The sequence below is a fragment of the Anabas testudineus genome, chromosome 5 (assembly GCF_900324465.2).
Source record: "Anabas testudineus chromosome 5, fAnaTes1.2, whole genome shotgun sequence".
NCBI lineage: Eukaryota > Metazoa > Chordata > Actinopteri > Anabantiformes > Anabantidae > Anabas > Anabas testudineus.
The window spans coordinates 8,895,709-8,920,675 of NC_046614.1; the positions used below are offsets into that span (position 1 = coordinate 8,895,709).

Consider the following 24,967-nt stretch of genomic DNA (forward strand, 5'->3'; position numbering starts at 1 on the left):
TTAAAGATGAAGCATTTACAATGATATACTGTTTGTATGTTTGTATACACACATATATATATATATATACACATATGTATCCAACCATGGCACTAAATTGACTTATTAATTAATTTAATGAATTAGTTTAGTTAATTTAATTAATGATAAGTTATACTAATCATTTTTGTAGCTGTTGAGATTTATACTAATTGCCTGTTTTGCATCACAATTACAGAATTTCTCTCTTCCAGTTTTGCTGCTACTACTTATCTTCTACTTATCTTCACAGAACTTGAGAGGTAAATGTACCTTTTACTTCTACATTTTCTGGATAACATTTTGTTACTGGACATATTCAAATTATAATACAAAAGATAATCCATTATAACAATAATAATAATAATAAAAGGCATTTCCATTAGCATGAAAGTAATGAGTTAATATGAGTAAATTACAATTTCAATATGTCTCAAAATGAAAATGAAACATCTGTTGAATTTCCACTGTTAAGTTGCCTTTTGTGAAGCATGTAAAAAAAAAACTAATTATGAATTCAGTATCACAATTTCAAATTACAGTGACACTGATCACAGTAATTCGTCTAAGAATCATTACACTGTGCTCAACATAAGCAGCCATGTGTTGTAAAACAGTAATCATGTGTCTCCCTCTAGTGTTTGTCCTGAGAAGTTCATCCCTCCATTCACAGGGGTGCTGGAGCCTGTTCCAAGGTGTCACTGGGTGAGAGACAGGGTACAAGTGGACCGTCTGTCACAGGGCTGATAGAGACAGACAAATATACACACAAACAATGAATCATCACACTGCACAGCTGCAATAAAACACACATTTTACACATACAAATGAAAAGAGAAAAACAAATAAATGCATTCATATTTTATTTGTTTGTTTTGTAGGTTGGATAAGTTGTGTTAATAACACATGAAATTCATACAATTTGGAATTGGTACAACACCTCGTTCTCTATTTGGATAAGCTACTGTTTCACATCTAAAGCACTAAACTCTCCTGCTAAGCTTCTACCGCGCAGTCACTTCCTCACCACACCATATTTACTTTCAGGAAACACATGACTTCACCTCTCAGGCCCCTGAGGAGGAAATCTAATAGCTGATGACTTTATGCCTCAGACTCATCGCGCAGTTTTTGATCAGAAAACCCAGCAGCGTCACCTCAAGGCGCTGCAGCTGCTTTAGCCACTGGCCTGAGGGAGCTGGCCATTGAAGAGATGCGATTCCTATCTCAATAGGGATGAGATAATTTTCTCTCCGACTGCTTCTTTGTGGATTAACAGACTGCACTTGATCCTTGATGCATCCTCTCCTAACCCTCTTTCATTCGCACTGTAGCCTGGCAACAGGCCACTGGATAATATGAACAGACGAAGCTCTATCTCATCCTTTCTTAATACACAGTGAGGCTTTGGTACAAAGTCAAGCTTCTTGTATCTTATACAGTATGTGGTAAAGAGCATCACCTACAGAGTCACTGCACTGCAGAGAAAAGATGACGGCTGATGCTGAGCCAATGAACAGGGCGCTCTCCTGTCAGAGGAAGTTGTTGCTATTTACTATTAAAGAATTTCTATTTTATTTTCTCTGTGCAGGTCTCACTACTTTGAAGTAAGGAAGACTTTAGAAAGAGTGATGTCACATACTGTCCCTGCCCCAATCAGGATTTAACAACGTTGTCAGACAAATCAAATGGCGGTCACATGGTACTGATGAAGCGAATTAGCTTTCTCAGGAAACATGTTAAAGTTTTAAACTGTACAAATCCTTAAATCCAAAGCTTCAAGCAGTAACACAGCACTACTTGAACATCTTTTTTTTTTACTGACCTCCAGTGTTTTGGAAATTCACCTTGGTGCAGTGATGGACACCTGTGCTCCACACAGATTCCTGCCCCGGGGATGGTACGAGCAGGTAACTCAGGTAAAAGAGGAGGAATGTGTAAAGAAAAGATTCATATTAAATGACCAGTAGCAGTAAAAATTGAAACTAAATGCAAATGTTCTCGTTTAGCTCTATTTTTGGTTTCTTTGAGATCTTGGAGGAGGAAACAACTTGAACTTTAAACCTCCAGTGGATGACTCCACCACCATAACCAGTCCTCACTAATACTGATTGGCTGTTTTAGCTTTAACATTAAAATGCCTTTAAGTTAAAATGTTTTTTAATGAATCTATGTCAGTTTATCGTGCACTAAACCTTCAACAGAAATGACAGTAAATGACACCATCTGCTTATTTTGGAGGAATCAATGCCTCCGGGCTGCAAACTCACATGTTTTGGATGCACACAGCTCCTTTTGCAGCTCTGACCATATAAACATGTTTTCTTTAAGTAGACCTCATTGAAACATTTTGTACATTCAGGTTATTTCTCTGATTCCAAGCTGACACCGGCTCTGTCACGTCCCTGGTTTTTGGTGCCACTGATAAGATAAGATGTGCGTGGTGTGGACGCGATGAGGATGTTACATCACTTGCAGTGCAGCCAGACGCCAGCAGCAGCATCCAGCTCGGAGGTAACGCGGCGCACTAACCCAGCTGGCCATATTGTGCACCGGCTTCGCAAATCGGCTGCGTCACACCTAAAGAAATACGCACACGCACACACACACACAAACACACGCACGCACACGCACACACACGCCCAAGCGCTGGAACAATAAAATCACCTCAGCAGGCGGAATATACTGATTGGAAACGCGACTCGGCGGAGCTGGTAAGTGTTTGAACGCAGCAGCCTCGTGTTATTTTTCACGGTGATGCTTCAGTGTCTTTATGTCGGAGCCGTGCGCGTCCTCTCCTGCGCTTTTGTACTTAACGGGCTTTCTCGTGGCCCGCGAAGCGCCTCTCACGTCGTTTTCGATGTGCACTGCTGTTTTGCATTTGGACAAAATGCAAAAGCAAACCATTTAGGCCCTGATTCTGTTTTATGCAATCACAGGATTTATGCAATAAAGAGGCAGCAGACCGTCGGTCATGCCTTTAGTTTTGCATTGAATCCCTCTCAGACTGGTGTGTGTGTGTTTTTTTTTCGTGCAGGGAAAATGGTTAAATTAGGGAATAATTTCAGCGAGAAAAACAACGGGAAGGTGGTTTCAGAAGACGGATTTGACACCATCCCTCTTATAACACCTTTAGATGCCAGTCAACTGCAGTTTCCTCCACCAGACAAGGTAAGATGTTGCTCTATGTGTTTTCAGGTGCCCTTTATTGCTGCTTTATTGCTGTAGGCTATTTCTGTCCTTCCAATTAGGCCAATTAGGCTGCAGAAATGAGCTACTGGGTAACCACTGTTCATCTCTGCAGCCTTTTTTATAGAAAAATATTACATTTGAACCCATCCTGCTTCTGTCTCTCTCTCTCTCTCTCTCTCTCCCTGTAATGTGCTTCTGCTAGGTGGTGGTGAAGACAAAGGCAGACTATGATGGTGAGAGCAAGAGGGGAAAGCTACGATCCCCGAAAATCGCAGAGTTCTCCATAAGCATCATTGAAGGTGTATCTGAGCGACTCAAGGTAAGTCTAACGTTGCTGCCATCGAGGGTTTCATACATCATCCGATTTCCATGATCTCTCCCACTCCCACACAGGCACATGCCAGAGAGCAACCGTCTCCCCGCAGCTGAGGACATTTGTCATCACTGTCACAATATTTCCTCTGCCGTCCAAGGGAGGCTTGGCTTCTTCGCTCAGGCCATCTTCACATCCTGTGTCCTCTGCTGCCTGTCAGGCTGCACAGGGAGTCATAATGCACAATGATTTGCTTAACCCCACCATGAAACTCTCATTAATTCAGTTGCTGCTGCTATGGCGATGGCCTCCAAATGGCAGCAGCTCTCCCGCCTCCTTCCCCCCCTGGTTGGCAGATGTGTTTACCTCTTGACACCACATAGAACCTAAATCGTGTGATTTTGTAAAAGAAAACTTGAAACATAATCTTGGATCCATGTGGGTGACACAATTAAATTTCTAAACTAACCATGCAGTCATACAGAATGTGCACTGTTCTCCCTCCACATTCAAAATCAACAGATGAAATTGTCCCTGTCTGGCGTGTCAGGCTTCCTTTAGTAATAGAGCTTTCATTCTCAAACATCTGAAAGGCAGAGAGGCACATCGCACATCCTCACGTTGGTGCTTTGAAATGCTGCAGGCAGCCCTTTCATCCAGATAGTCTCTTTCATAAGCTCCTGTTGCTTTGCTTTGTACATGCTGTACTGTCTGCTCTGCTGTGCAACTGCACGACGTACACAGACACATCAAAACGAATATCCTTCCATTCACATTGATGCACGCTGTTAACAATCTTATCAGACGTGTGCCGAACACCCTGAGGGAACAGTATGAGGAGTACCTGGATGCGGTCATGACCTCACTCCATATCCAAGAGATCCAACAACATCCTGCCAGCATAGTATTTATTACTTTGTTTGTCTGTTGCAGCTGTTTATTCAACAGATCTAGAAGAAAATCTCTAATGGAGCTTGAGATGATCCAATTAGTCTACATGCATTGAATAACTCAGCATATCTATTTGTTTCAGCTCGTAAAAAATAGCACGCCCACATTTTGATGAATGCTTTTGGCAGTAAAGGGGTGATTTCTCCCACATTTTGTCTTATCCCCCTCCCACTGCTCGGAACCACCAGTAGCTGTTACATAACTCCCCTGAGTGGTGACAGCTGGACCGTGCAGATGGTCACAACAGCCATTTTCTATCGAGTTCCATTATAGACAATATCCTCTCACCACGACGGGCTGCTAGTCACAGTTATACTGTACACAGCACAACAATACAGTGGACGTTGTTGTGTCTCTCCTATAGGTGACCTTGCTGGTGATCTGTGCCCTGGCCTTCCTGGTGTGTGTGGTATTCCTGGTCGTCTATAAGGTCTACCAGTACGAGCAGCCTTGCCCTGACAGCTTTGTCTACACGGTAAATACGAGCACTTGACGTTTCATATCACTAATCTGATTTAGTTAGTGAGTTCATTTGTTTCAAGCAAAGCATTTTTTACATTTGATGTGCTTAGTATGAATGTCATTATTTGTATCACTAATGGTGCACCTGCTTAAATGTACATTTTCAAATTACTTAAGTGAGATAAGAAATAACACAATCTTCCTCCTACCTCTAAATTCAATTCTTTCACAATAAAACATTACTCAGTTCAATAAACTCTTCGTTTTTGTTTGTCTCGTATGACCTAATGACAGCTAACGTTGGCACTCTTTAAATAAATATTACTATATAGTTGATAGTACTCATATATCTGTGAATTACAATAACTTTTAGATTTCATTATGCTCTTTAAATTCTACTATCCTGAATCATATATCTCTTATCATTGTGCACGCTGACTGATTTAATCAACTCTTTACACTTTTATTCTGCTCTCTGGAGCAGCAAGGTCGCTGCATGCCAGCCGGGATGTATGGCAGCTACCCCCCTCAGGGTCCTGGGGGCCGTGGGCGCCTCTTTACCCTCATCAACCACTACAACATAGCTAAGCAGACCATCACTCGGTCAGTATCGCCATGGATGACCATAATGTCCGAGGAGAAGGTCACCCAGCAGGAGACGGAGACCGCCCAGAAGCTGGCTTAACCAACCTGGGAATCGGGAGGTGGTCTCACCTGCTGCAGAAAACAAATAAATAATATGGTTGTGCCATTCAAGCAAACCTCAAGAGTCCCATGACTTAATGTTGGTTAAAAAAAGAAATCATCTTCTCTTGCCTGAGGTGCTATGTTGCCTTGTTGGTGTACTTTGTTCAGCTGGTGTGACCTATAGCAGGGAAAAGTGTGGAGACTTTGAACATGCTTTTAGCAAAGCAGGGCTTGCAGTCGGGTGGGTTCACGGTTTGTTTGAATAGCATATGTTGTTATTTATTTACACGTCAAAACAAACGTATAGAAAAAGCCACACAAACACTGACACACAGGCACACACACTCACCGTCTTTGTACATACACATGTAACAGAACTCACTTTAGTACTAAGATTGTGAAATGACTGTGAACCATCTCGTGTCTGCGTGGCTTGCTTCAATGCACATGCACGCACGACTCTAATAATAATAATAATGATAATAATAGTCGGTTTATTTTGAGATTCTTTTCAAATACATCAAGTAGTGATTGCGCATGTCAGACCTCTAGGGGTCCAGCAAATGGTCAGTATCAAAGTTTGCAGCATATTTACTACTGAGGTCATCATATTGTGAGTAAATGAGGCTTGACCTAGAAGAAACCTTTTAACCAGCAAATAACACCTATTTTAAATTGTGTTGTTTTGACTCTGCCACACCGCTCTCTGCATATAGTGCTGTTAAGGAGTTTTCAGTATTTCATGCATCAGATCTTTTAAACCAGCATTAATGATTGTCTTCATTCATTTTAACTCTTTGGGAATACCATGTGCTTTTCTTTGCTGGCTACACAAGACTTACATAATTGTTACTTTTCCTAGCATACCTTTTATGCTACAGTATTGAATGTTTTGCATTGCTAGTAAAGACACTGTATTGTGCAATGCTTTGCACTGATTGTCAACCACAAATGGCTGTTGGGAGTTATGGCAGATGCTAGACTTACGTTGATGTAGTGGAACAATCAGAAAGTAGTTGCTTGTCCTGTTGCTTTTTTCTGTAACTGTCATTTAACTTAAATTGTCACAAATGATGTACCTTTTTCAAATAATGTAATGATTACCATTGAAGTGCATTTGCTACATAAAAATGTTAAATGAAAAATGGAAATAAAGTGCCCACATTTCACACCAACGTTCAAGTGAAATGCATACACTTGTGTGTTTAAAAAAAGTAAATGTCGGCAGTCAACAGTTAGAGTCGACTTGAATTTAGATTGAAGGAAAACGTCAGGGGCTGTGCTGCTCTCGCTAGAATAAACATGTAAGTTAATCCTAATAAACACATTAACAGATATATCAGGAGCCGTGGTAATATGAATTCATGTTGACAGCTTCCTTCCCCTAACTGACAGAAACCAGATTCGACCCTGGTCTTCTGGCCGCACTTGATGTTATCAGAATATAACAACATAAATATGAGTTAAATGAAATGAATGATAACCTAAAGTAAAGAAAAATACAGAATCTGTTTAAGAATATTGCTTAGTTTTACTAGAGTGTCAGGTGTGTTTCAGTACAGTTCAGCTGTGATAGACATCAACTTAATTGTTCTGCTCATGGTTGCCTAGGAAGCAAAGCAACGGTTTGACAATGATGGATAATTTTATGTCACTGACAGAAACAAGTTTATAATCCATTTAAATACATGAGCCTGTAGAGACAAAATGCAGGTGTACAGAGTGTTCTCTAGTCCATTAAGTTCATTCCAAATAACACCAACAGAAATCAAATCTGTTTTTCAGCCAGCCAGGCAAGAATAGTTGCAGACAATTACACCAAAGTGGACACTGTGCTCCACACAAAGCTCGCATCCACAGAAATGCTTTCAACCACTGAAACTGCGCTGGTTAATAGGTACGATTAGGGAAAAATGAACTGCCATCCCGACTTGAAGACATAATCTTCACGAAGAACAACTTGTCCACCTGATCCAGGATGGTCAACTGTGCATTAAGTGTCAGTGCTTTCACCACGCATTTATGAGATAACCAACATATGCCAGAGCCTGATGGCTTCCTGTCGCATAGAGTCCATGCTGGTAGCTGTGTATTAGCTGTCATACCAGTCGAGGAAGAGAAGAGAGAAAGAGCACATGACGAGGAAGAAGAGGATCCACACACGGAAGCCAGCGTTGTTTTTTATTGCCTTGTGATAGAAGTAAACAAAACATATATTAATATGAATTATAATAAAGCATAATGTGGAAATCACATGCTCAACAGATAAGACATGTTGCTTCCATCTAGTTAATCTCACCTCTCTTATATCTTCATTGCCTTCCTTAACGTTCTCTGTAGCACCCACAACCAGCTGATGAATGCTGTCTATTTCTGTTTCCTGTCATTAAGGACGAGACAGGATATTTTCTGATTTGACACACTGTGCTAAAACACTTAGAGACTGAGCAAACACGAGGAACTCAACTTACTTGTTGTAGGACTTTCTCAGCGAAGATCTCCTGGAGACGTGAGATCTCCACCACCTTCCCCTCGATTTGCCTGGCAGGCATAAAAAGGTTAGCGTGAAATATCCCATGAAAATATTGTAGCCAGCATGTTTCAACCCTTCCAGATGGTGTTAGTAAGATAGGGGCAGGTTCTGACATTTGGAAATTTTCACCTCAGTAATCTTCTGTGGCTACCATGGTAATAATTTCATCTGCAAACACCCATGTGCTTTGGTCACTTTAATCCTGTCTGGCTTAACATGTGGTACTTTGTATAATGATTGCCTTGCTCACCTGGCATTTCAGTCACTATGTTACCCACTGTGTAACACGTTCACACAAGACTGTCTCTAGACACCTGTAGTCTCCTCAAGCATATCATCTTACTGTTGTGTACTGTTCACTGAATTACCTCACCTGGTCACAGTCATGTTATTAAAAAGAAAAAGGAAAATGTTCTAAGGGAGACTCACCTCACTTCATCCACCAGGCTGTTCATCTCACTTACCAACCTCTGGTTTTCCTGCTCAAACTACAGACAGAAACACACAATTCTAAGACATCAAGTTAAAAAAAGCCAACGTTTCATTTGCCCTAAAATCCTCCTTGGTAAAGAAATGAATATGTGCTTTACGGATTCTCTGTGCATTTAGATGCTATCTATGTACAGCGAAGCTTCTATGAGACACAGATAAAGAGCTCTACTGTAGATATACTGTATAACACATAAAGTATAACGATGTTTGAAGTGCCACACCATTTGGATCTCCTCAGGAGAGAGCTCATCCTCCATTCGGCCCTCCTCCCACACATGCTCCACTGTGTTGTCAAGGACCTCAGACACACTCTTCTCTACAGGGAAGAAAACAAACATTGTCATGTTGATGGATTTAATAAGATCATGATTTAGATGTTATACCCTTGTTGTCACTTTTTACCACATTGGGCCCTAGTGTAATTCTGCAATACTGAAATAATGAGTGAGAACAGATGTAATATACATTCTAGCAGCGTGGTGATTAACCATTATGTGTCATTACTCCAATCACAACTTGGCCGTGTCAGTCTCAGTGGTGCTCAATGAAAACAGATCATCAAATGGAGAGGTGAGCACTAAAGGGTTCTCAAAATATGGAAATATTATAGTGTATGGGGACATACTTGTATGTGCAGTTAAGACAGATTTATGCCTGTGACATATTCCTTCAGCTTCACAATGATGGATTTAAATGTACTTAAAGACATATTTCCTAATACAGATTTTCTTGTACTGATCGACTAATTTATGCCAAAAGTTCTCGCAGTGACACAAGTTTCAAGCAGAAACCCACAAGTTTTGATCAACTTCAAGCAATGGTAAGGTAAGAATGGATCTCCATCAGCCAGGATTCGGCTCAAAGGATGATATGAAGAAGAAGAGTCAACACTGTAAATATTGTCAGGAAAGTAAGAACATACAGTTGCAGGGTTACTTCTGTCAGTCTTTGTGCTGCCGCAGAAACAAAGCCCAGTGTTTCAGGGGAGTCGTTGACTTACCAGAACTTTCTTCTTTCACACTCTTCTCCTCTGTGGCTTCTACTTCCACTGTTTTCTCCACCCTGCTGTGGTGTTCTGGAGCCAACCTGGACCTGAAACCATAAAGCACAGGGTCAGGTGGATTAGAAAAAAACACTTAAGAAATAAGAAATATAAGAAATAGTGAGGTGTACAAGTTGCTGAAATACTCACAGTCGCTTCTTGTCCACCATTCTCTTGACTCTAATTGCTCTCTGCTCAGAGTACAGCTTACATACTCCTTGAAAACAGATGATGAGATGCATGTAGTTCACTTTATAAATCAGAACAAACATCCTTCTTGGCCAAAATATATTAATTTCTCAACCAGTAAAGTCCATCGAGGGCAGGGTACAAGAGCTTTTCAGGTGAGCCGTGTTCAGATGAACAAACGTACCTTTCAAATACATTTCAATGAGGTCTAGCACAGCCACTCTGTGCTCCTTAATCTGGGCTGATGTCACTCGCTTCTCCGCTGCAACAACAACAACAACACAACTACTTATTAAGATAAACTCACTGATTTTGCTATAGTGACAAAGAGTAACAACAAATACGATTTCCTCTCAGACTAATGTTTAGAAAGGTCACACAGTACAGATCTACGTTTGAAAAATACACTGTGAATGCATATTTTACATTTCCAATAATATTAGTGAACTAGTTAACCTAGCCTGTTGTAAAACACACACACACACCTTCATTGCGTAATTGCTTGATGGCTTCAGAACAGGTCCTCATGAAGATCTGAGCATCCTGGTCAATCTGATCTCGTTCACTGTCCGTCATGCGGGTTAGATCTGACGAAATGAGACTGTGAAACACACAAGAACACATCACATTTAAATAATTTGTTGGCATGAACAGAACAACATACATTAACATTTAATTGATATAATAGCAGAGGCTCTTGATGCTTTCAAACACATACTTATTAAAAGTGGCCTACTTAATGGCAGATGTCTCCCTCTGGTGGACTTTTAAAACAAAATGCCTCAGCTTAAAAACATGAAGGATTGGGAAAAGCAGAAATGCCACAGCACAAAGTGGGATTCAGTTCTGGTCTAAAAGTGGATTTAGCTAGTTTAGTTTATTCAATTGACTGGATTAATCAAGGGAATTCTTGTCTCCATATTACTGTGTATAATGTATTACTTAATTACTTACCATTAATTTAATTAGTTCTTGATCTATCCTACTACTACTGTTACTATTATCACAGATCTCCCAACTGTGCCATTTGGCAACCATTTTGTACATGTTACTCACCCTTTTAAAATCAGAACCAAACTACATTTCTTCTCACCAAATGCCTCGAGAAAATGCAATTTTATGTCATCAGACGTACCAAAGTACTGCAAAAGTATTAACGTGACTGTGATAAACGTCCCTGTAAGCTTCTATACTCCTTGTAAACCTGATAATCTACCTAATCTAAAGAGTTCAGGGCCTGGGGAACATGTGATAGATGTGTCAATATTTTTAATGAAAACAATCATAAGCCATATCTCTTAAATAAAAGAAAGACAAAAAAATAAAGGTACAATAACAAAACACAAAAATGAATAAGCCATACTCATGGTGACATTTAATAGGAGTTTGTGTTATCTGTAAAAGCTAAAGTTACGACACATTGTAACATCTTGGATTATATTGTCTTTTTGGACACTTTTAATAATAATTTTACTTTAATATTAGCCGTACTTGGACTGAAATTGTGACCAGCTACCCAAATGCTTTTACAATCCATAGTGCAGGAAATTGGAAGAGAGGAGGGCTGATGAAATAATGGCTTCTTGATAAATTTCCACAACACTACTGCACTCCACCCATTGACATCCCTAAGGTTTAGTTAATGTGTTCGGTTGAAGCTTTATCAACAAAGCTAACAATATAATCAGCTACTCCCCACACCCACACCTACAAAACACAGAGGGGCCTTGAAGCGAGGAAGGCCTGGATTAGTCCCAGCACGTGATTTGTTCTCCACTTGGTTGCAGCTCAATTATTCCAGACAATTAGACTGGAGCCGGCTGAGACAGACCACCCTACTCGCGGCTGACCTCGTGCCTGCAGCACACATACGTGCATACAAACACACACACACATAAACGCACACCGAAGACATAATTTGAAAGTCCCATCACATAACCCTGACTCCTGACCTCTTCTGAATTTTGTCAAAGTCAAACCCTGAAGCCTTGGTGCATTTTCTTGCTGCTGTTGTTGAATGTGGGGGATTGCTCTGACTGTTCAGAGAGGCTTACCTTCCGGCACTCACATAATCTTTCCTGTGTTGCAGCAGAAAGTCTTTGAGCTTGGTGATGTTTGTGATCTGCCAAGAAAAAACGAGAAGACACATAATTAGACTTTATTAGCTTCATGTCAATGAGTCTTTTGAATGCCATGCTTTAGTTCCTCCTACAAATATGTTAACTGTGTCAACATGGCTTAAGAAAGAGTTTTTATATGTGTACCAGGAAACTATTTTCTCCCACCTACATGTAGACAGAGCCAGAGCAAATGTATAATTTAGTATTTATTGGATGTGACAGACGACCAATGTCAGTTTCTCTCTGTGAATTCTCAATGTTTACAAACCATGAGCTGCTCCATAAGGAGCACTGACAGAGTAATCTCAAATAAGCTTTGAATTTTGATCTATTACTATTTATCGCAGCGAAAATGTCCAAGTTTGTGTGTGCACAGGGAAACCAGAGGAAACTTGGTCCAATGTAATATTTGCTCCCATAATTCAGTCAAATATTAAAAACGACCAAATTGCTTCCCTGTCCACAGAGCTCTGCTGGTAGGACACAAGTGGGTGTGAACATGCACACAGCAGGCTCTGTGAGATCTGGAAGAAGACAGAATTCAGACAAGCCCAGGATTGAAAAATGACACAATGCGTTTGACTGTGACAGCGACCCCAGAGCGTGGGGGATTATTTTGATAGCATAACGACGCTGTATTCGGCCTTCAGCCTTTTTACTCCAACCACCTCAATTATCAAATTGCCTTGGCTATGAGGAGTAATCTGGCACCAGACGTCTAATAATGTCTCTTAACATTCACTCCCTAGAGTAACGGTGACCTGAAGCAGTGTTTCATTTGAGCTGACGTTTGAAAAATGACAAGTTTTTCAATGCAGAAAGAAGGTGTCAGGATAAACAGAGCCGGGCAATTTGTTAGAAACCAAGCTCTCCTTCTCTAGTTTAGGAGGTAGTTTAGTGACGAATGACACTGCTGTGGGGCACATGCTAACTCAGTCGGCCCCTCTAATAATACAATTATCTGAGGTCAAGAGTTAATTGTTGTTCAGAGCAGTTGAGCTTAGAGGGGGGGGTTCAGAGGAGAAGAAAACCTTTCTTATGGTTCAAAGTCTTTGAAAATGTGGTATCTCAGCGAATAAGAAGGCTTTGAAGTGAGCGCCATACTATTAAACCTGCAACCATAGAAGCTAAAACCATCAACCTGCTGCTTAGAGCATCACGGTTTCTCTTGGTTTGGAAAAGTTTTGTAACTAAATTAACCTTAAAAATGTTTTGTTCCAGCTGTTCAACTGTCTGTGTAGTAGGGCTGTGCAATATAACCTTAAAACTAGATAACAGATTGCAGAGTACAATTTTTTGCAATAATAATATAAATGATGACATGAAAATAGAGTGATTCAACAACTTTTTGGCCAAATCAGAAAAAAAAAAAAAACAGACCACTTAAATAATCAAATGATTTAAATTTATTTACAAAAAGCTCACAGGCTTAGCATGCAGCCACTGAAATATATTACAGTAAACACATATTACACATTTATTGTAATAACTGCAAAGGTTGTTAGTTGTCACATTTATTAAATGGCAGAAAATTAACGAATTGACCAATTTGCTAATCAATTCATATTTTTACATTTCTATAGAAATATTTTAAGAAAAATAGCTATGTTATGAATTTAGGTTTCTCAGTCTAATATGATTGTACACAAAATGCATTCGAATTTAGGACTGACGTATCAAGATACTTTGTGCCATCACCATATTTAAAAAAGTAATGTGCAGATGATTGGATCATGAAAGCACTTCTTCTTTGTTGGCGGCCTGCGTTTCGTGGTACTACACCTTTTTGACCAGCAGGCAGGGCTAGATTCACAGCGTTGGGACAAACAATGGGCGAGGAGCATGTGTGTGTATTGAGGGGGTGCCAGGGAGCGTCAAGACTGCTGCTCTGGGGGTTGAGCTGTCTCCTGTGTGTATACATTGGAGCTCAGATTCCCAGCACAACCTCAAGGGTTTGCAGGGGGTCAGAGGGATCAATTGCTCTTGTAACGTAAGACCCTAAAGTGCAAGTAATTCCTCGACAATGAGGAAGGGGGTGGCCTTATGCATGCAGCTCAGCGTATATGTGTAGGTATATGTGAGTGTGTGCATATGTATTTGTGCAGCTGCCATAGGTGTGTGTGAGGCAGAGTTAGCAGCAAAGGCAGGAGGAGACAGTCTGCCGGGCTACGTCTAATCTCGTCATCATCAAAGACCCCCACTTTACCTCCTCACTTTCTCCTTCCCCTGTTTCCCTCCAGCTCCGACTGAGCCCAAACAAACCATCAGGGGGGATTATTATGAGGAAGAAAAGAGAAAAGGCTTAGCAAGCAGATTTCTAAAGAGGCTGGATGGCTTTTGTTTTGTTAAATCCAGGTAACTGACAGAATTTGATGATGACTGCCCTGCTTTGATTTAAGTCTCTGTATGTCCTGACCGTGGGCTATCCACGCTGACGCCATGCTATGTTATGTTTAGGTATATGGGCCTGATACAGAAAGGATGCTTCGGTGGAGAAGACTGTGCCACATGTTGATTTTATTATCATGTTTATGTCTGACTCTCTAATGGGTTTGGTTTTTGTCATCTTATGTCTATTCAGAGAATGCTTTAGTCAGCTCTATAAACAAACAAAAGGTAGCTTCAAAGAAAACATTTAAGTATATTTATGAAGAGGGTCTTTGACCTATTTGATATGTGCTAAAGTTGTATTAACATGTTTAGATTTTGCTGGTCGTAGCCGGCAGCTCTTACTTACACTCACGCATGTCAGATCGAGCATGAATACAAAATGACAACTTACAAAGTCAAACACTGAGTCACAACAACAGAGACGCTGTTAAAAGACGAGACAACATTGCTGCCATTGTGCTGTACATCTGTGTCCCCTGCCTATTTGTCTCCCATTCACAACACACTGAAAGTATTTAAGAAGCAAGATCATGTCTGTCAATGAGAGCCTGTAACTGTTCCGCTGCTGGAGCTCAAGAGATGGCCTGTGTTGGTGATATCACCTCTGATGCCTGTTGTGTAGTTCCTTTTGGACAAGTTTCAATGGAAACTACACTGCTGCATTTTGAAGCAATCAAATCACATTTTAACAATCAATTTCATGGGAAACAGATGCATTGGCTGGGGCTGTCAAATTTAACTCACAAAAACCATGGACACCACAACAGACAAAATAAATGAATAAACACAAAGGCAACATTGCCTGTGTCAACCTCTGTTATACAGAAGAGACACAATGTGCAGGCATCCGCTCATGCAATGTTATACTCAATCCTAAAGTACTCATCCGTATTCATTGCATTTTTTTAAGAGCATGACTATGAAACACTGCAAACATACTGCTTTCATTCAACCTATATTATTCTGAATAACCTGAAAATCTCCAATTGGGTTTGGAGGTAAATCAACATGTTGCCTCCTGTCTTCCAGGGGTAAACGTTCTGCTTACCAATACATATGCATAGATAACAGCAGTGTCAGCGGCATCAATGTTCAAACATTTTCTTAGTAGTTAACAGCATATACACACCAGGTCTCACGCACTGTTTACATCACGGTGCATAGCGACAGAAGCCTCTGCATGTTGGTTGGATTACCACAATGCAAAAGCTGAGCTGTCCTGAAAGCCCAACACATATCAAGACTTATTTCCAAAATCACGCATACTTATACTACATATGTATTTAACCTGGGAAGGTGTTACTTGAAGCTAGTTGCCAGTGAATCGTCACACACCTTATTTTAATTAGACAAAATAAAAAACTGGACAAGATAGAAATCTGTAAAATTGTCAGAACTGTGACAAAAAGTGGTATCACTACAGTTCAGTATCAATACGTCAATGAATCAAAACACCCAAATACAACAAACAACTACACTGAAATAAATATTATAAAAAGTATACAATATTTACGGCAGAAGGTGAAATCAAAACTTTGATATATACTGTTGTATAAATTGTTGAATTTGAAGGAATCTTCTCTTGACTGATTTATTACTGTTTTAATTATTTGTTTACACTTTATTATTTTTACTTTTATTAGTTGTTTTATTGTCGAGCAGTGTTTTTGAACTCTGTAAATTATAATTTATTTATGCAGCATATATTTGTAAAGAGTGAAAATCAAGATAAAGTAATTTACATTTACTGCAAGTTAAGTATTTAAGCCTGCAAACGACATTTATTTCTTTCAGAATGAAAATGTTGCAGTATTCAAACCTCATTAAAAGCAGAGAAATACAATTTTAGCCTTAAACAATGCTTTTTATTAACTGAAATAAAACAACATGTTTACGGTTACTAACACTTTCTGCTTTAATTTTTCCTGACACACTCAATATCAATGTGAAATTACTATACTAACATCTAAATCTATAATTCTTTCGGAGTCTCTTTAAACAGATTAATACGCATCTGTGGTAGTTGCTGTTCAGTGTCAGGCTCAAGTATCCTGCCTGTTGTTATCTGTATTGGTCGTATTTCGATTAGAGCAATAACAGAGGCTGAGAACATTCAAGATGTCCACAGCTGCTGCCTTTAGTCTTCCTGCATGTTTAAAAGTTTAAATTAGGCTTTTGTCTACTGAGTTCAACATTACTTTTGTTCTGCTTAAACAATTTAGTCTGCAGAGTATCTTGTGTCCATCTCATGATTTAGTGCTTGGCATACAATGTTAAATCTGCGTTTCACCACTTTCTCATCTTTTATTTTCATTTTCATAAATCATGCAGAAACATTTTGTTGTATACACTGAAACAAATTCAAGACTGCATTCAGCCCTGACAGCAGAAACCTCAAAATTCAATCTGCCTGGCTTTCGTGGGAAAACAGTGCAGCGATTAGGCCAATTGGTAAAGAGAGCATTTAGCAGCACGTTCCTCTCGAGGTGATCACTGCAAATCGCTTCCCCATGGCTCAAGTGCCGACTCAGTATAGACATGGCGTAGACAGCTGTATGAGAGCATGATTTCACCTGTCTGCTAATACTGTTTGTGACTTGATGAGTGGAAAGATGAAAATTTGGCCGGCTGCACGCTGAAACGATTAATCCACTTTTGCTCATTTAGCTCTTTTTTTTTTTTTTTTGTAAATAATGTACATAAAATTACAGATTACACACCTCCATTCAGTTATCTAATAAGGCTTCAATCAGACTTTATACCGTTTCATGAGAAAATATAATAATCTGAATCCTGTGTAGGATTGTTTTGCCAATATTCAAGGAGGTAAAGCTTAGTTACAGAAATTACAGGCTGTGGGATCTATTAGAAAACATTCTATAATACTTGTATTATATACTTTGTTTATAGTAGATTATATACTTTGTGGCTTGACTGACTGGTGTGTAGTTTTTGGAACAAGCCTGGGTGACATTCAAGAAACAAATAAGTAATATCCAAACTTTTACCTACCTACATTTGCTGACATTAATGACAACTCATAACACCAACACCATCTTCTGTTGCGGTCATACACCATCTGCACATGACCAGTTAAATGCAAAACAATTTACAAATATGCTCCTGTTTCATCTGAATGACAATGCAACAGGAATCAAAAATTATCCTGCAAAGACATTTTAATGTTTCTACCTTTGAAACTTTCCTGTAACTGAATTCTCATTGTGCTAGTGAATTTAATATTTTACTTATGTATTCATAATTTTACATTTGGCTACAAAAAATACCAAATGTTAAAAGGACAATTTGGATTTGGAAACATGACTATCACTAACTAAATATATCAATGAAACCAAATGTTTTGAGCATACTGTTTCAATGCAAAAGCTGTCATAGGTAAGAGTCCCCTCTTCAACAGCACAACATACTTTTAAGTGCTGGCTGACAGACACACTTTTGAGGGTTTCAAAGAAAACACTGTGAGCCAATACTAATACTAAAGGCACAGTGGGGGAGTCAAGCACTATTTTCTACACACAATTTAACAATTTTAAAGTGACCTCCTCCATTTAAACTTGAGAAGGGGCACCATGCTGCGGAGAGGGACAGGGTGAGTGGTGAAATTGAGATCATGGTGCCCCAAACTAACCCCTATGAAGTAAAAGATTCCCCTGAACCCCACCCTGCAAACACTGACCCTCTTATTAGTCAATCAAGCTCTTTTTTTTCAGTGCATTAAAATAAGCTATGTTTCCTTTCTCACTATGTTGACTTTTGAGTGGAAAAAAGCCTCATAGGACCACTGTATATTTGTCAACTTTGATGTTTTCTTTCTATTTTTGTGAAGTTTCACTGGGAACTAGGAGAGTTATGCATTACTTGAAGGGCACCCACATCTGTTGTGCATTAGATGCCGGCCGTCAACATTGTTACTGGGGACCTAATTTAATATTTTCTCTGTTTTGATCTTCCACCTTTAATCACGGGCTCTAGGGAGGATCGCCTTTCCCCAAGAAATTGTTCGAGAGCCGAAAGAAAATGTTATTGCAGTGTGTTTATGGAATCATACATGTGAAGAGGGGACGCACACACAAAAAATGCTGCTTATGTCAAGCTGCACAGAGGGAAGAATGGATAGTTGAATTGGGGGACATGTGGGTGAAAACCGCGACATAACTGTAAGCAGTCAGGACATTCCAAACTCGCAATTTCAATTTCTGCAAAAGCTGCTTTACCAAGATGGTTGGAGATGATATCTACAGTGCAAGGGAGACAGCAGTAGGGGGGAGGAAAGCAGAGGGCAGACACCACAGGATAGGTTTGGGTTTCTTTTGAATCAGCACCAGTGCTTTTATTAAACCACCATTTCTAATATCAATGTAACAGAAAATAACAAAAACCTGGTTGTGCAGAGCTGCTGAGAGTGGGCTTGTGTTTGCCTCAGACTCATGGCTGGAGACATCAGGTACAACTTACGTTCTGACTCCCCTAGGGAAATGTAAAGTGGTTCTTCAAGGTGCCTTTGAAGAAGTCTGTGTTCACGATATTCACATCAGGCCAAGGACTTCTGGCTTTATAAGCAATACTCATGACATGAAGGGAGGCCTTTTAGCTGCTAGTGATCCCTCTCCTACTGCCAACCATTGATGATGTCTCCATGCTTCGATGGAAGACTAAAATTTGAGATGTGTTGTGAAGTTTCCTGAGCTAATTAAATGTCAGCATTACCATAGTCCCATGAAAAAAAAAGGCTCAAAACAACTTTTTTTTAACAAAATATGTACTGTGGACCTATGTGATATTCCCAACAATGAAGATTAACAAACAGCAAGCTAATTCTTAATGGATGTACTTAAATCAAAACGTCGCTGATGTAATTCATTGTTTAGTCTTTCTTTAGTTAGTTCTGGACACTATAAGAAAACCTGCATATGTATTTAATTTGACTGAAGTAAAGAGAATTCTCCTTGCTATTTTTCTAACTCATTTCCCAGCTTATTACAGCCTAACGTCTAGATCACATTGGGCAATTTTCTGGATCAATTCTAACCCCAGAGTCCAGACCTGTCAGTGTTGGAAGAGGAGACGCATTCTGCCCTGACAGTTGGCTCAAAAGTAGTCTAGGCTCAAAACTGCTGAGTCTGGTCAGTTGGCTCAGTGTGTGTGTGTGTGTGTGTATTACAACTTAGCTTTTGTCTGCCCAAATCTGAAGCAGAGCAGGCATTTACTCTGAACTGCCAACACTGGGCTGGATTTGAAAATTCCTGTAGTCTGACGAAGGTAGATGTCGACAATAGTGGCAACGATGATGATTGGAGAATCATTTATCTTTACACATTGACAGACCTAAGTTGACTTGTTAACGTAGGTCTTCTAAGCAGTCTTCAGTTTTTGATTGCCATGATATGCTCACATTTTGCTAGAACTTGATCATCAAAGAGATGTGTTACGCGGCAGACTAGCGGGGCAGGAGCTCACATTTCTGACTAGAGTTTATGTGTTTTTAAGGATGAATAAGTGTCAACATTATTGCCCTCCAGCAGATTAGGAGAACAGAAGACACACAATGTGTGAGACACAAATCACTGTCAGTGTCAGTAGCAAATTGTTGCCAAGTGCCAAGATGTATAAATACGTGACAAATGAGCAGACATGCTTATTGTGAAAGTTTCATTCTGATGCCATGCTCTTGTTGTTACCTGCAATATATCCAGGCTAACAACCAAACTGATACAGTATGGACAAATGAAGATAGATGTGTAGGTAATGGGTGCGTTTTGAATACTGGGATTAAATAGCTACTTCATTCACTGAGAGAAATGCATCAATTCACTCCAACTAAACCTACACCTGCACATACTGCACAGCAATATGGATGAATTACGGGCAGGCCGTACTTCCATTAGAGAGTGAGTTGACTAGATGTAAATTCTGTTATTCTATTTATATAAATTAGGCAATTAGGCAATATCGGGAATCAATAAAATTATAAACACGAGCACTATATGGCAGAGCATTGTGGAGAACAGGTGGTACATGCTGTACAACAAGCAATGACTTTCGCACTAGCAAAAACAAGGACACTTGTAAAAGCCTGTCTTGCTGTAACGTTACACCTTACCTCGGCTTCCAGCTGCCTTTAAAACACAGCTTGAACAGCACTTGCATTAAAAGCGCCCAGTAACGTTATCGCTGTCAGTAAATGTACCAACTGTACTCATGCTAACCCAGCTAGCTGAAGTTAGCTTGAGGAAACACTCACCACTTCTTTCGCCTTCGGAGAGAAGCCACTCTTCGGTCTACTCCGTTTGAATATTTCATCTTTGGTGGAGTCAAACCCTATTCCTATCGCCTTGTTTCTGGTTTTTACTGTCTTGACACTGGCTTTGAAAAGTAAAGTTATATCCACAGCCATGTCTGTGTGTGTGTGTGTGCAACGGCAGCAGCACAGGGACCCCTGTAAACAAACTGACACGTCACCACGCGAGGACGTCATTGTCCTGCGACGCAGAGGGTTTTTCCCTGAGACGGAGGAGAAAGCCTTACATTTCACCTTAAGGTCTTATTAACATTTATTTATTGTAGCGCGTTTTTTTGCATCATAGTATTTACCTAGCGCAAGAGTCTGACCTGTTACTAAAGTACTCTTTGCCTTGACACAGGTTCAGGTAGTGTAAATGTTATATTTTTAAAACCTCTTAAGTGTAATAACTTAAGTCTAAAAAGACTTAAGTGCAATGCTCTACCTTTGTGTTAGGTAGTTATGTCATAGCATAGGTATGGTTGAATTGTCTCCACTATTTGTATGTGCTATCACTCAGATAAATCTGTGAGTGTGTCGATCAGAAAAATGCCTCTACAACTTCTTGAAGGGATGTCCAGCAGAAAGCGAAGACCTAACTGGACAGACCAGGAGAGTCTCCTTCTTGCTCAGTTAATGGAAGAGAGGAAAGACATAATCAGAGGAAAGTGCAGCACCGGAGTATCGATACAAGATAAGAGACAAGCCTGGGAGGAGATAGCCCAAGCCATCAATACTGCCTTCCCACAAATTCAGCACACGGTTTCGGACTGTAACAAAAAGTGGGAAAATCTGCTGGCAAAGTCACGAGAGGAGATTAAACGACAGAAGAGGCACGCAGGTACAGGTTAAGTTAAATCAGCAGTTTATTATTAAAAAAGTCTGTTAATTCAAGATTCAGAAAACTTTATTATTCCCAGAGAGAAATTGTTTATTACATTTACATTTACATTAATAACATTATTACATTTACTAATAAATGTGCGACATGATTTCTCATTCACAGGTGAAATCCTGTCCCTAGAACAGTTCAGTACTGTGACCCAAATAGTGATTTCTGTGATGAACCTCACAGACATGCTGCAGCAGGGCAGAGAAGACTCTTCAGTCTCAGAAGTGGTGGAAATGCAACAGAATAGGTATGTCACACAAATCTCACTGGGAGGAGCTTCAGTAAATAAATAATACTGTATAGTGAGAAAATCTTTTTGGGAATGTAATTGTAATGTACCAATTTTAAGGATTAATGTTAAAATATATTTGCCAAATAAATTAATGGACAAATTGTGTGTGTGTGTTTTTACAGCTGTGTTAAAGATGACAACAATCACTCAGTAGATGAAAGATTTACAAACAACAATCCACTGATAGAGGATGAGCTCTCTACATATTCAGATCCATCCACGTCTCCAGCTGAGCAAAAAATTGCAGCTTTTACTCATGTTTCTAAATCACTTGCGGTACAGTTCAGCACTCCTCATGCTACTGTCACCAGAGAACACTCCGATACTCCCTGCTTGTCTTCTCAACCCTCAGTGCACAGCACAACTCTGCAAGAGCGAATGGATTTGGAAATGTCTGTGCTGAGGAGACAAGAGGCAGTCCTCAAGCTACAAGAGGAATATTACACACTAAAAATCAAGCTGATGAAAAAGCAAATGGAAGAGCCAGTTCAAAAGGACTGATGTAACTCAAGGATGATTTGTTGCACCCTCGTGTGAACTGCACCTGCCTGTGAAATGTGACTGGCATTAATAATAATGATAATTTAATATGTTCAAGTAGTATTCTGATTTGTCTGTTTTCAGTTGAAACCTGGAATAATGTCTTTATAGTGGGACGGAGGGAAACCCACCCAAAACACAGCATCTGTTGTGGCTGAGGACTCATTCCATATTGTGCTACTGAGAAACACTGATCCAGTTCCTCATTATGTTGATAGTGTCACAGCTGTTGTCATCATAAAACTTTCCTCAAAAGTAACTGATGAGATGAAAAGATGTGAGGAATAGTCCAAATGGTGGACTACAAACAAAGCCCTGCCACCATCAGACTTTCTGGCCTCCATCGCTTCCAGCAGACTCAAGTCAACTGCAAAACCTCAGACTGATCTTCCTGATTTCTCAGCTTAAAGGCACCTGTCAGTTCGGTGCCGTTGTTAATTCTCATGAACTCACAAACTTTGTTATCTACTGTACCTCACCTCCCTAAATGTCAATCAATCAATTCTTTATTTTTGTACTATATTCCAGATTAGCAGCAGGAGAGTTCGAATCATAATTAGATCTTTACGGTGAGACATTGAATTTGCTGTTTTATGCCATGTACTCTTTAAGTGCAAATGTGGAAACTGTGAATACAACAATATTCATCTGCCCACTATCTTTACCACAATTCTGTTGAGAGTCACAAGGATGCTGGAGTCTATTCCAGCTGTCATTAGGTGAGAGGTGGAGTAAACCCTGGACAGGTCGGCCAGTCTTAGCATAGAGACAGAAAACCGTTCCCACTTACATTAACGCCTAGGGGCCATATAGAGCCCCAAGTTAATCTAACTGTGGGAGGAAACTGGAGAACTCAAAGGAAACCCGTGCAGGCACAGGGAGACCATGCAAATAAGGCACAGAAGGGGCCCAGCCAGCCAATGGGTTCAAACCCTGGACCTCCTTGCTGTGAAGCAAGAGTGCTAACCACGGCACCACTGTGCTGCCTCACCAATATACATATTTATGAAAATTGAACTCGATCATGCCTGAGTAAGAAAAGCTAGAATAATGTCCTGTCTAGACTAATGTAGTAATTTGTGCGTAATATTTATCATAAATCCGTTTATTTGTAGCTGACTGGGGTTGGCATTCAAATGTAAGCATTGGGTCCCAGAGTGTTGAATTAAAGTCTGTTATTTGCTGTGTGGTTTGCTCATTTCCTTTGTTAGTGTTGTGCCAGACTGTGTTACAGCTGAGTGCCCCGACTGCCTCTCCCTTTCTGCCGCCTCAGCATCAACTCCTCGTCATTTCTTTTTTCCATTCGTTCTTTCAGCTTTGATTGTGGAAAGAGAGCAGCGTTTCAAGGACCGAGCCTATGGGCACAAACTAAGGCGTGATTGCCTTTATGATACTTAACGTGTTGATGTGAGCAGGCTAACCAGGCATTAAAGTTCCTCAACTTTTATCTTACCACAGAATAAATCAGACTAATTCAGCCTGTTCTAAGCATAAAGTGTGCCTAGGAAGGAGAGGATGTTGACTGACGGGCTGATGCTCTAACAGCTTTGCTGTGTGTCCCAGAGTATTTAATCATAGGATAAAAAGCTGTATCCTGTCACATTGGTCTGATTCTCTAATCCTGTGGTTTTTAGGCCCTTTTTTTTTTAAATGTACCCATCAGATTAGCTCAATAACTCCTTCAACTGCACTAGTTAAAAACTGGACAAATACTGTTTTTTTATACTCAGCTATGTCAAATCTGCTCTAGTACTTTTGAATTATTATTTTTATCTCTTTATCCAGTATTTTAAATTGTTTCTACTGCTTAACAATTATTACTAGCTATTTCAAAACAATAAAACTTTCATTTTCTCTTATAACTGCTACCACAACAACCTGCTTTAAGTTGCAACACAGGCTCTGAAAAAGGTCAATGAGCTTCCTGTTTATTGTACATTTTGTTCATTTTCTTTTTTGACATGAATGTGGATTTAAAAAAATCAAATCACATGTTCTACTTTCATTTTTTTAAAATATATTTCTTGAGTTTAGTTGAACTTTCCACATGTGCCATGACAACTGCAGAGGTGCCCACTTGTATCCTCTTGTTAGAGGTCTGTTTTCTTTTTCTTGTATCTCACTCATATTTCTATTACTTACAATACAATTCATAAAACCGCAGACAACAGTCTAAAAACTGAACAATAACAGACCAAACATTCTTTATAGACATTCCTAGATACTATCTCTCCCTGGATGAAGCGTCAGTGATGGTATCCATTCCCCCCATTCCTGACAGATGAGCCATGTTTTGGAGGACCCTCTGGGCAGTCCACTTAACTGTCTGAAAAAGAACCCCTTAATCTCCACTTTCTCTTTGTTTGGACTATTACCAGACCTGTCAGTCCTTGCTGCTTTATCTTCATAGGACTCATCTGCTGACTGTTTGACGTTGGTTTAATTTTATCAAAGGCTCTTATCTCTGCTTGGCCTGAGGATGCATCCTTCCTCTGACTTGCTAGAATGGTCTCAGCTCTGATAAGAGGATCATTTATTGGGGTGAATAAAAC

General features: G+C 39.8%; 3 protein-coding genes across 5 annotated transcripts; 2 read left to right on the forward strand and 1 right to left on the reverse strand.

The window, feature by feature from the left end:
- The first annotated feature begins 2,325 nt into the window (after positions 1-2,325).
- Positions 2,326-6,965, forward strand: LOC113154977 (neuronal vesicle trafficking-associated protein 1). Of its 2 annotated transcripts, none has more exons than XM_026349430.1 (5): positions 2,326-2,532; positions 3,056-3,189; positions 3,413-3,529; positions 4,839-4,949; positions 5,421-6,965. In XM_026349430.1, exons 2-5 carry the CDS (start codon positions 3,061-3,063, stop codon positions 5,619-5,621), a joined length of 558 nt encoding a protein of 185 aa, XP_026205215.1. In that variant the 5' UTR covers positions 2,326-2,532; positions 3,056-3,060; the 3' UTR covers positions 5,622-6,965. The 2 variants fall into 2 exon arrangements, with proteins under 2 accessions (XP_026205215.1, XP_026205214.1); XM_026349429.1 differs by lacking the exon at positions 2,326-2,532 and adding an exon at positions 2,550-2,732.
- Positions 6,966-7,132: 167 nt separating this feature from the next.
- On the reverse strand, positions 7,133-20,861 carry stx18 (syntaxin 18). Of its 2 annotated transcripts, none has more exons than XM_026349427.1 (11): positions 20,653-20,861; positions 11,934-12,001; positions 10,365-10,480; positions 10,064-10,141; positions 9,841-9,907; positions 9,649-9,740; positions 8,870-8,964; positions 8,586-8,644; positions 8,095-8,164; positions 7,923-8,003; positions 7,133-7,811 (listed from the first exon to the last, which is right to left on the reverse strand). In XM_026349427.1, the coding sequence occupies exons 1-11, from the start codon at positions 20,803-20,805 to the stop codon at positions 7,716-7,718; spliced, it is 975 nt and encodes a 324-aa protein (XP_026205212.1). In that variant the 5' UTR covers positions 20,806-20,861; the 3' UTR covers positions 7,133-7,715. The 2 variants fall into 2 exon arrangements, with proteins under 2 accessions (XP_026205212.1, XP_026205213.1); XM_026349428.1 differs by having other exon boundaries at positions 11,948-12,001; positions 20,653-20,738.
- Positions 20,862-20,918: 57 nt separating this feature from the next.
- Positions 20,919-23,580, forward strand: LOC113153462 (myb-related transcription factor, partner of profilin-like). The gene is made up of 3 exons (XM_026347100.1): positions 20,919-21,532; positions 21,698-21,830; positions 21,998-23,580. The coding sequence occupies exons 1-3, from the start codon at positions 21,196-21,198 to the stop codon at positions 22,374-22,376; spliced, it is 849 nt and encodes a 282-aa protein (XP_026202885.1). The 5' UTR covers positions 20,919-21,195; the 3' UTR covers positions 22,377-23,580.
- Positions 23,581-24,967: the final 1,387 nt, after the last annotated feature.

Excerpts from the sequence above, each read along its gene's own strand:
- LOC113154977 (XM_026349430.1), top strand. The coding sequence starts at position 3,061 with ATGGTTAAATTAGGGAATAATTTCAGCGAGAAAAACAACGGGAAGGTG. Across the intron at positions 3,190-3,412 it reads AGTTTCCTCCACCAGACAAG|GTGGTGGTGAAGACAAAGGC; the intron begins GTAAGATGTTGC and ends TGCTTCTGCTAG. Across the intron at positions 3,530-4,838 it reads GTGTATCTGAGCGACTCAAG|GTGACCTTGCTGGTGATCTG; the intron begins GTAAGTCTAACG and ends TCTCTCCTATAG.
- stx18 (XM_026349427.1), bottom strand. The coding sequence starts at position 20,805 with ATGGCTGTGGATATAACTTTACTTTTCAAAGCCAGTGTCAAGACAGTA. Across the intron at positions 9,908-10,063 it reads CATTGAAATGTATTTGAAAG|GAGTATGTAAGCTGTACTCT; the intron begins GTACGTTTGTTC and ends TCTGTTTTCAAG. Across the intron at positions 7,812-7,922 it reads GCAATGAAGATATAAGAGAG|GCAATAAAAAACAACGCTGG; the intron begins GTGAGATTAACT and ends TTCTATCACAAG.
- LOC113153462 (XM_026347100.1), top strand. The coding sequence starts at position 21,196 with ATGTGCTATCACTCAGATAAATCTGTGAGTGTGTCGATCAGAAAAATG. Across the intron at positions 21,533-21,697 it reads ACGACAGAAGAGGCACGCAG|GTGAAATCCTGTCCCTAGAA; the intron begins GTACAGGTTAAG and ends TCTCATTCACAG. Across the intron at positions 21,831-21,997 it reads GTGGAAATGCAACAGAATAG|CTGTGTTAAAGATGACAACA; the intron begins GTATGTCACACA and ends GTGTTTTTACAG.